The sequence below is a fragment of the Chaetura pelagica genome, unplaced genomic scaffold, assembly GCF_000747805.2.
Source record: "Chaetura pelagica isolate M959 unplaced genomic scaffold, ChaPel_1.0 scaffold829, whole genome shotgun sequence".
NCBI lineage: Eukaryota > Metazoa > Chordata > Aves > Apodiformes > Apodidae > Chaetura > Chaetura pelagica.
In genome coordinates, this window is record NW_009954535.1 from 1,257,545 (window position 1) to 1,268,857 (window position 11,313).

At 38.0% G+C, this 11,313-nt stretch overlaps 2 protein-coding genes across 2 annotated transcripts in view; one reads left to right on the forward strand and one right to left on the reverse strand.

The window, feature by feature from the left end:
* HLTF (helicase-like transcription factor) overlaps positions 1-2,821 on the forward strand; it is a 22,903-nt gene extending 20,082 nt beyond the window's left edge. The window contains exons 20-21 of the mRNA XM_010004755.1: positions 2,238-2,318; positions 2,669-2,821. Of these exons, the coding sequence (XP_010003057.1) occupies positions 2,238-2,318; positions 2,669-2,821 (234 nt within the window). The remainder of the gene's footprint in view (positions 1-2,237; positions 2,319-2,668) is intronic.
* Positions 2,822-6,850: 4,029 nt separating this feature from the next.
* GYG1 (glycogenin 1) overlaps positions 6,851-11,313 on the reverse strand; it is a 10,026-nt gene continuing 5,563 nt past the window's right edge. The window contains exons 4-6 of the mRNA XM_010004726.1: positions 8,555-8,774; positions 7,858-7,908; positions 6,851-7,633 (exon numbers count right to left, since the gene is read on the reverse strand). Coding sequence (XP_010003028.1) covers positions 7,463-7,633; positions 7,858-7,908; positions 8,555-8,774 — 442 coding nt within the window. The 3' untranslated portion in view covers positions 6,851-7,462. The remainder of the gene's footprint in view (positions 7,634-7,857; positions 7,909-8,554; positions 8,775-11,313) is intronic.

Here is an 11,313-nt window from a genome sequence, read left to right on the forward strand (position 1 = left end):
AGTTGGAAACTGAGACAAACTCTGCAGTTTGTGCACTTGAAAACAAAACCAAAGTAAATTAAAATAATAGTGTAGCTTTGGACCGGGGCACCTAGTAACAGCAATAGTAAAGAAAAAGTACTAGCTTGGGCATCAGGTTAGTAATAATATCAGCATGAAGACAAAAGCTATTTTCTTAATAAACTAAAGGAATTAAATAGGGTTGAGAGTGTGGAGAAGTTGCCTTCTGAAAAGGTGTTTCATGGATTGTGATACATCGTCACAAGTGTAGTTGTTGTACATGTTGCATTAAATAGTTTGGTTGGAACAAGACCATGTAGTCAACAGCTGGTTTTTTTTGTTTTGCTTTTTTGACAATTTTCTGAGTAAGAAAAACTGGTGGGAAGTCCCAAGAGAATTTTCGTTTTCTGTGAAGATCATTAATGAAGTATAACATACACACTGTCCTGCAGGAAGCAGTTGTAAGAAAATAAGCTAAGCATTGTTAACACTGAGTCATCTAGTGTATAGTTACATTTCACAAACCAGAACCAAATAGAATTGCAGCCTTTGAACAGCACTGAACAGCTTCTCCTTGCCCTGGTGGCAGCCAGCCCGGGATCCTGGCCACCCCAAGTGGCAGTGTTTGCTGGTATGGCAGGAAGGGGCAGCAGGACCACGAGATCCTTTATGATCTCATTTTGAGTGTTCAGTGCAGAATGAGATTGCTTGAAGTGAATTAGCAGCAATATTAGGATTTAAGAAGCAGAAATGCCTCAGGAGCCAGTGGAGTAACCAGTTTTTCTACTCGGATTCTGTGGATTTGTTGTAGAGCTGTAGCTGAGAGGTCTGCATTCTTTCTCCTGGAGATGTTGCAACCCAGTGCTAGGGAGGAACATTTATCGAATCATAGACTATTTTATTCCTGCTATTTGTTGGTTTTGTTTGGTTGGTTTGGTTTTTTTAATTGTTTGTTTGTTTAAGTACAATCATATTTGCTGAATTCTCATCATTAGGAAGAAATACGAATCTGTAATTTGAAAGCGTCAGAAGCATATAGATGTTGCTCTGAAGCTCAAGTTTCTTCATATTTTCCCATGTAAAATGAAGTAGCCTTTGCATGAGATACATGTCATATGTCATTGCAGAAAGGCAGAGAGGTTTCACAGTTCAGTTTTCCTTTGCTGGGCTGATGGAGTAGAGTGAAAGTAGTACATGTTGGTCCTCCTGGACTACAGCAAAGATTGAGTGGAATATTCCTCTGTATTCGGGGTAGATCTTTCTTCAAGACACCATCTTTGCACAGTCAGATGAGAACAGCTTCCTGTACACAGCTTGCCAGGAGCATTCATCTTGCACTGACAGACACAGCATTTGATGCACTTTTGCTCTCTACCTTAGATTGGAGAAACAAGACTTGTTTGGATTTTATCTTGCAATGTCATGTTTTAAGTGTGTTCAGGCATCAGAGGTTCTTGGAATCTAAAAATGAAATTTTTGTGCTAGCCTAGTGCTGTTTTTTTCTCCCCTCCTAAGGATGGGAGTCATAAAGAAGAGTTTCTAGCTGTAACAATCAGTCTGTGGGTGGCAGCAAGGGAAGCTCATTGCACAAGACTTGCTTATCACTTTAGGTAGATGTAAATACCTATTCTGAGAACTAGTACTGTGCCTTTAGATGGAGAAAAACATGCTGGAAAAATGCAGAGCACAGGCTTGGCATTTCACAAGTCTGTGTTTAGTGTTACATCCTGAGGATAAGTGGAAACAGCTATACTACCATTTTCTGTTCAGCAAGTTTCTTGTTACCTAACTTCGTGATTATTGCATGTGCTAATGGAACTACACCTGGGCTTTCTCAACAGCCAGGGGACTTAGTCTACTGATAAATAACTGCCTGTGTTCAGCTGGCTTAGATTTTGCTATCAGGAAAAGGGTACTAAGGCAGTTAGTTATGCAGTGTTTATTTCAGAATTAAAATAATGACAAGATTGCTTTGGTTCCTCCTAGACTCCTGACAAATTTGTTTTTTAAAGCATTTACCTGGAGATCCGGATCATTATGAGTATGTAAACAGAAATTCTCAAAGCTTTCTTTATAGTGGGATACTTGAGGAGTGAGACATTAGTGTAAGAGTAGTACATTTGCAAGCAATGTTTTTCAACATCTGATGGTACAATAATTTATTTGTGATTGTATGTGCATCATGCTGTGTGTTTTGAAGGGAAGTTATTTAACTTGTTCATTGCTGCTCCTGATAGGCTTGGAATCCTGCTGCAGAAGACCAGTGCTTTGACAGGTGTCACAGGCTGGGTCAGAAGCATAATGTTGTTATTACTAAGGTGAGTTGAGCAGCTGATCTGTCTCATTAATACTCAAGTCACAAAAAAATTATATGGGAAATTGAAGACAGGTTCTCTTCTGATATAAGTAGCAAAAAAGAGAGAGATACTCTTCAAATAAGTATTTTTTTAAAAGGCAAAAATGCTAAAATGCCAGACCTTTATTTCCAAATGCTTTGTAACCTTTTCCTCTCTGTTTTCTTTAAAAAATAATAAAGGAATCATGTAACTGGGCTCTAGGGAACTCAGCTTTTTAACTTCAATTTTCAAAATACTTGAATTTCTCATCCTAAACTTTTTTTAATAAAAGGAATCCCTTCATTTCATTGAGGCTTTTCTTTGTATTTCAGTTCATTGTGAAGGATTCAGTGGAAGAAAACATGCTGAAAATTCAGAACAAGAAGAGGAAACTTGCAGCAGGAGCCTTTGCTACCAAAAAGCCTTCAGCAAGTGAAGTAAAACAAACCAAAATTAATGAAATCAAGGCTTTAATTGAGTTATAGCTTGAAATGCTGGGTTTTTTTGAGTGAATAATACATTTTGGTTAATACTGCTCCTCAGGTTGCATGTCTCATGCTAACTTTTCTTTTTGGTGTCTCTGTGATCAAAACATAAATGCTTCAAAGAATGTATAAAACCAAATTTGCTCCTAAATGTTAATTTAGAAAAGCACAGACTTGTTGTGCACTCCTCACATCTTTCCAGCATTCATTTCCTCAGAATGTTGCTTATTATGTACAATGCTTAATAATATATAAAAATCTCTCAAAACAGAAATGTCTTATAATGTATCATTCCAACCTGCAAGAATTTAAGATCTCTTTTAGAGGTGAAAAGGTAACAAAAGGTAAATAATGTGTTTTGTCCTTCATACAAAAACCATAAGAGATGCTTTAGCTTTGTATTTCAGTCTTAATGTCTCCTGGTAGCCAAACAGGTCATCTGGATTGTTTGTTGCAGAACAGGTGGTCAGGGATAACTTCATAAGGAATTCTTACCTTTGCAGACTGTGTTCAAAGATGGGACTTAATTAAAAAAATTAAAATATTCGTTTACTATTTGTATATAATACACAGATGCAGCAGGGAGTTCCTCTGTTGATTACTTTCCAGGAAGTAGTAAAAATTAAGTACTTAAATTTGTAAACCACATTATTTTAATATTTTACTTCCCTTAAACAGAATTCCACTGATTCTGTAAGAATCATAGGCTTGTTTTGAAAACACACTTTCTGATTTCTGTACACACTCTGAACAATAAGACGCTGCTATATGCCAGTATGACCCCCTCACTTCTCAGCGGATTAGTTGGCCCTTGCAAAATAAAATAGAACAAATTATTTTAACAGCTTTCTTGCACTGCTGAGTGCTTTTCCAATTCCATACGTACATCTTAACTGAATGTTGATCTGCATGTGTCTTGATTTAGAGGATGAAATAGTAATACATAGCATTGAAGAATCTCAGATGAATAGTAGTTGAATATTCTTGTCTGTTCCTTTTACCTCTTTCCATTTGATTCTGGTCTAGTTAAGTACTTTCTTAACATTCTGCTGCCTTACCTGTAATGTACAGACTCAGAACTGGAGGCACAGGTTGCTATGTTAAGGTTCTGTTTAGATTCAGGAAGTGTATTTGGCAGCAGAGAAATTGATTCTGATTTCCCTCTAATGCCTTTTGCCTTTTCTTGTATCTTAAAACACCAGCTAGCTGATTGTAAGATGAATTGCAAACATAGGAGGTGGAAAAGGACTGAAAAATACAGGAAAGATGTCTGATATTTGGAGAAGCAGCCAATGGAAGGAGTGAGAAGGGAATTCACAATATGTGACCTAAAGAGCTGACGCAGTTTTTGGGCAGCTAACATCTGAGCTGTGGAGAAAAGTGTGGTTTAAGTCTGTTAGAGGGAGAATTAAAGACATGAATCACAGAAGACAGCATGAACCCAGGTAAGTGATTCTCACTGGAAAGTTGACAAGAAAACAGCTACACCTGATTGTCATATTTTTTCTTTTTTTTTTTCTTTTTTTTATATAGAGTTTATGGGGTTTAAACTTTGAGATTCTGATGTTTGGAGAGGAGCTAGATAAGTAATTTGTGATTATGAATGAGAAATTTGGGGTTGAGTCAGTCATTCCATTTTTCAAGTTAAAATTCCATGAGGATGAGATCCATTTCAGTGGCTAGTCAAGCTACATCATGACTTGTGCTAAAATATGCTGACATTCTGTAGAATGGCTGAGTTATGATTATGAAAAAAATTACTAGAGTATCAAGCTTCATCTACTAGATTATGGTTTCTATGTTCCAAGGCCAAATGAAATCTTAACTGGAGTCGGTACTAAGCTGTATGGCTAGTTAAGGTCTCTCCCAAGAAAGCCATGAGTGCACTGATGACAACAGTTAAAGGTCAGAGCTGAGAACAGAGAATTCCTGTCTGATTTGTTGGAGCTGTTCTGTTACTTGGGTGGTTAAAACCACCATGGTTTGGTTTTTTTTTTTGCTTGTCAGGAGCTATAAGTAGTCTTTGGCTATTCATACTCTCTTTCTTGGAGTTCTGATGGTATGTTATGTGGCATCTTTGAGAAATAAGCTTTTGGAGTTATGAACTTAACATTCTTAATTCCAAAGACTGAGTTAGTAGTTGTATCATTCTGGGGTTTTTTACCCCCTACATACAGTAAAGAAAGATGTAAATGAAAAAAGAAAAATGCTTCTAAACTTTTCAGAGTTGCTCTGAGTTGTCTCCATCTAAGGAACACCTCAGATGATACGCTTTAAGGCAGATGGAGCTCTAATACTTCTTGAGTCACAGTATAAGCAGGGCTGTGATTCTTTTGAATAATCATGCTTTGAGTATAGTGCTTTAATTCAGCTACTGCTTTGAGTACCTTCAGTTTTGAGCAGAAAAATGATATATCAAGTGATACTGTTACAAGGGATGAAAAGGGATCTATATTGTTCTGCAAATGCTGCCTGCAGTAATTATGAATGAAATAGTGGCAGATAATTACATACAGGTCATTTTATTAAAAATAAACTACACAGAGTTCAGTATAGATGTCACACCTTTTGCTTTCCTGAGGTTGTGGGTAAGCACTTGACCATAATATGAGTGACAGAGGCTAAGACAGAACTGTTTTACAGGTTTGCCTTCTTTACTAACTGTATTTGTTAACCCAAAACATGCAGGTTTTAATCTCATTCAGCACCTCTCCTTATCTTCTTGTATTAACATAACAAAATTTACTTGCTAAACCAAATTCTCAGGTTGGTGTAGTCTCGTTCTTTTACACCTTGTGTTCTCTCTAGCTAAGCTTAAAAAAAAGTAACTTTCCTATTCTCTAGTACAAATACAGACAAGGGGAGCAAAACTAAGATGGTTTAGCTGTCTTCAAAAAAGTATTTTACCATTTTCCATTGAGTATTTTGTGAGCATGCAGAAGTCAAATGTTTATACTTGTTGGATAAAGTGTACTTTTGTCACTACAGATTGTAACTAGTAAGCCCTCCTGCTTTCACACAACTTCAAACTTAATCTGTTAAAAACCCCAACACAGCAAAAGAAAAACCCACACAGGAAAGGGCTTGTTACAACTGAGACTTAGATGCTATGTACTTTTAAATAGCTACAAGCTACTTTGGTTTGCATCTCATCATAGCATTTTTGCTAAATGGTGACCAAGGAATCTTAGAGCAATTAAGTAGCAAAACCGATTTAAAACCAACTAACTCTCATACCCAGATTATGTCTTCTGCTTTACCAGCAAACGGTGAGAGCTTGTTATTATTTTATCTCTAGGCTAAAAGTTTAGCACCCTCACTAGCTTCCTGCCAAAATCCTCTGTTAATAAGAAATAGTATTTTCATTGTTTCTGGACTAGTATAGAGTATAGCTGTCAAAGACAGAATACCAAGTAATTTGGCTAAAGGATGGATCTGAAATTTAGTACAGATAACAGCCAATCTCTGTCTTCAGCTGTGTTCCTTTTTTATTGTGGTATTTTTACTGCTTTTCCATGTGTCTTAGAATATAATATGTAGCCTGTGTGGCAAAAAAAACCAGTTTGTTTTACTCTCTGCACACATGGAAATAGTAGTTTTCTTCATTGGACAGTAACTTAGTTAATTTAGTCTGTCTTTGCCAAAATCGCTTCACCACTGTGTTTAAGAACAAGTTCACAGTGTTCAGGGCTCATGTTAGAGATGTTGTTTCTTTAGTCGCCAAAGACTCCCTCTTCCCAAGCTCCATGTTGCTTATGTGAGTAGCTTCAGCCAGTATTTTCTCCACTGCCCTCTCCTATATACTTAAGGCAAGCTAATAAAGGGGTAGACCTAAACAGTTCTCAGACAAATTACTATATTCTTTGGAAATAATTTACTACTAAAAGCTGGTCATTTGCTACTGGTAGCTGGAGTAGCATTAGCAAAGCTCAAGGGTTGTATCTGCTGAGTATTTTAGTTAGACTGCTTCAGAGCTCCCTTTTTTTTTTTTTTTTTTCAAATTGCTCAACAGTTTAGGGAAGCCAGAAATGCATGACAACTTTTTATTTTTGTATCAAGTGCAACATTGCAAGTAACAGATAAAACTCAGTTTACTAGTCCATAGTATACAGAACTGAAAGATGGATTCTGCCATGCTGTAGGCACTGTGCGTAAGAACCTGGTCAAAACTTCAGTGCAATTGTGACTGGAAGAGCAAAGCAGTGCTATTACTGTTACATCTGTGTGTATCCCAGTGTCATTAATACATTTATGGTAAAGCAGAATGGCTACCACTCTAGTGTATGAGCAATCCCATGAATTAGATTTTACATCTAAAACAGCAAGCAAAGGAATCAATGCTAATCACCTTAATGAGGTGAGGTAACAAACCCAGTTTCAAGGGATATGTTTAGCCAATTGATCACAACAGAAGAAAATTTAAGCTGAAAATATCTGGTTTTATCTAGTAGGGAGATTTGGAAATTGGGCAGTTAGAGATTCTGCTTCCTAGCTTTTGCTGTCTTCATCTGTAGCACTGCAGAGGCCTTCAGCCAAGAAGTTTTTCATCAAGCTACTAGCAACTGTAACTGACCACCATCTACACCTTTCTAGCTGTTAGTTCTTGAACAAGTCCTTGCATCACCACTGAGACAGGCATTTCTACTGAAGATAGGTATCGAGTTTCTTCTTTATGTTGTCAAAGGAATCCACTCCCAGATAGTCAGCTTGGCCCTGTTCCCACCGTTCCTTGCGTTCTTCTGAAGATACAGTTGGTAATACTGGTGATGGTGCTGATACTGATATGTGGGACACTGCCTCTGTAACCTCTGCCTAAAAGGAAAGGCAGAGTAAAAATACAGAAATACTTTGCATAGCAAAAGTGAGCAACAGGCCATAGAATGGGACAGTGAAGTAGATGTTCTCATGCTCGGCAGCAAGCATTGCCAGTGGGCAGGGATTGTGCAGTTTTCCTAGCAAAATAACAAAGCAGAATTACCAAAGTTAGCAGGGAGAGGAAGGAAAAAAAAGAAAGGAAAAGTTTAAGTTCTTCATACCTCTCTACAGAAGCCACAAGAGAAAGCCAGAGTATAGACCAAGCCCGATAGCTGCAAACAGTTTGTTAGAAAGATGTAAGATTAACAAGAGAAAACACATCTTAGGTCAGTAATGTCAGTCTTAGAAAGGTGGAGAACTTAAACTGGCCCATGTACTAAACTAGGACTGTAAAGTCAGCAGTCACATGCAAGCTGCTAAACTCTGTGAATGAGAACTAGAGTTAAAAGCATTACTGTGGCTTTGAGAAGTACTGGGGTTTGTCACCGCCAGTCTCTGTAACTGTTCATTGCCTAGTTATCTATCCTAGGCTTAACTAGGTTTGTTTCATCAAGTAAGACCTGTATGTGCACACTGCCTGCTGACCCAGGGTTCTTCTGCTTGAGAACCCAACACAAAGGCCCTTCTCTGTATATATTAAAGATGTTACCACAGCAGAATTTCTGGTGCACCATTAGTGACTTCCTTCCTTTGTTTCAGGCAAGCAGACAGCTGTGTTCAAGACCACTACAGCATGCTTCTCTTCTGTTGTAGTATTTATTCCAAGCTTAAAAAAAACAAAAACCAAAAAACCCTGCATCCCACAAGATACACTGCACTCATGCTTTGATTTGGACAGAGGGAAGAGACATCAGTGGAATGGTAGAGAGCTTGTCATCCATACTTGGGTAGTTTCTACAAGAATGTTAAAGCACGTACCATGTTTACACCTGTAGTAGTTTCTTTAATGATTCCATGTTGTTCTAGTAATGGTAAAACATTAGCTATATAGGTATCCCACCACATGTTCAGGAATTCTGGATGAACTATTTTGGGGTCGTCCATATTGCCTTTTAAGCTTTTTGTTTTGGAGTCATACGTATAGTTCCATGGCTTTGTACTTCCCAGGAAATGCACCACTTTAGTATTTGCACCAAACCTGTTGGACAGAAAAAGTTAGAATCCCCAACTTGTGTAGGTGTCTAGAAGAGTTTTGACTGGCAGACATATTTTTTTTTACACTTGCAGTTTCTGTAGGTGTCCAGAAAACAAATATGACATATTTAGGAGACTAAACACTAAGTGATCAAACTGCCAATGCCTATTGGGACTGAAAGCATTGCTATGCAACAGAAAAAATGTAGCCAGAATTCTACATTACACTAGTCAGAATACAGCCAAAACCTAATGGTCTGGGCTATTTAAGTACTTACAGCCAACTCAAGTCTCTAGGTAGAGTGATGTCCATAGCTCAGGAGAGAGCAGTCTCAAGCAGCCGTTGCAATCAGAACTAGTTTTAAAAGTGAAAAAGATTCTACTCCAAAGTCAGTGATCCAGATATTTAACCATTACAAGCATGATAGTAGAGATGGGTCAGTGCAAGAGTTTACCCTTTCAGGTTACATCCCTATAGAAAAAGGATCATTGAAAGGCCCTGCTGTAGGAAGACTATCTCTGCAAAATAATTCCTTTGCACAACCTCTGCATTTCAGAGGACTTCTGGTCTTGGTGCAGCAGGGTCTTGCTAGACAACCATTACTTTCTAAATAATCTTAGTTAGCCAAGGGTGGGTTTTGTAATGGCGGTGGTGTCTGTTTTTTCGTTTTGGTTCTTTTAAAAACTGTTTTAACTTCAGTTTCAATATGAACTTCTAGTTTTGTCCCTAGTGTTACCAGGATGTTCTTTTGCCTCAAGTGTATATGAAATGCATCCCTTTTGCAGCAAAGAACTTGAACACTAAACGAACAGCATTTATTCCACTCTTCTGTGGTTCCAAAACTAGAGCTCAGCTTCAGTCACTTTTGTGACCAAGCAATACCAGTCTCTTGCAGAGAGGGACTATCTTACCTAGTTCAGTTTGCACCACATAAGGATTTCTTCTCAACATCATTAAAATAGATAATAATGCCAAACTAGTTTGTCTAACATTTTGTTAAGCACACACTGGACATTTTGACCAGGGCTCAGATGTTTAAATAGTTCTGTATATGGAGAATATCCAGGTGTTTGAACATCTTCATACTATTCAAAACAAGGCAGTATGCATTTGCTTTGGGGTTTTATGCTATTTTAAGATCCCTGACTCTATTTCAGTATTCACATTCAGTGTTTTGAACACAGCTACTCTTATTGCGGAATGAAAGCCTATGCACCTGTGAAACAAGGTCAAGCAATTGCACCAATTTCAAGAAAAAAATACCTGTCTTCAAGAGGTCAGTTGCTGGACTTTAAACTCCTTAGGTCAAGTTTTGGCATAAGAGGGCTACCTTAAGTTCTATTAGCTGTCACAGCACTAACTTAACAAGCTGAGTTTTCTTCATCTTAGGCTGCTGCTGTTCAGAGGAAACTTGTAATTGTTTAAAAATTAAGGCTCTTTAAGCTAGAGAATGCTTAAGAAGTGTTATGTTACACTTGCTGCAAATGGTGAAGTGTATTCTTAGTGCTCAGTCCACTTAAGACAACAGTTGACAGCTGCCAGGCTTCTACAGTCTTTTCAGTATCTGCTTTCTAGATGCTTTCTGGATACTTTCTAGATCTGCAGTGCTTTCTTTGGAAATTTAAGCTCAACTGTTAGGAAGCTCTATATCCACACTGGCCTCTGCAGCTAATCTGTCTTTCCCCGTCTCCCAGAAAAGTCCTTCATCAATGTTTTGAAGTTAGAGAGCATTTGTCATGAATAGGCATTTTCCTTTGGAAAAAGGATTACTGAGACTGCTGTGAAATCTAGTCTCGCTGTACAAAGCTGCGAAAAACTTCGCTATTGATGTCAGTAGGTTTAAATTTCACTTTATGCCAACTGCTGATTATCAAGTGTAGCTGCTGATGTAACCAAAGGAAATTGTTCCACCTATTGAGCAGGGCATTCTACTTAAAAGGTCTGCATTTCCAGCATTCTGCTTTTGAAGGACTGCAGAATTCTGTTAGGCATTAACATCAGTTAAATGTAATTTTTGTCAGAAGCCCCCAAATCCAGTTGTTATTTTGTAGCAACAAGGTCATTTGTAAATTTAAGGTTATGTGACTAACCAGCCAGCCATGGAAAGACAACATACTCCACAATAGGTGTTAGCTGATCAAATGCTATCCAACTACTGAGTCATTCTTAGGCTTGCATATACTTCTTTAAATAAGTGTTCCACTTTTAGCATGACAGGATTTCAGATGGTATTCTGATCACAAGACATAGTTTGATCTTGAGCCAGCAACAGTCCTGCTTATGCGAGCTGCTGCTTTAGACACTAGTAACCTGATGTCGTTCAGAGATGAGATTGGTTTTATGCAATTGGTACTTTCCCTCCACCTCCCCCAACTTTTGCATCTCTTCATGAATAAGAGCTTCTGTGTAACATCTCAGCTTCCCATGCTTCCCCCCCCTTCCTCCTGTGTTTATTGTAACACTCTGAGTGACCCTGACATACTGTTTACTCACATGCCAAATCTAATACTGCTAGCTGGGGAGGATGCAGTTGTTTTCCCTA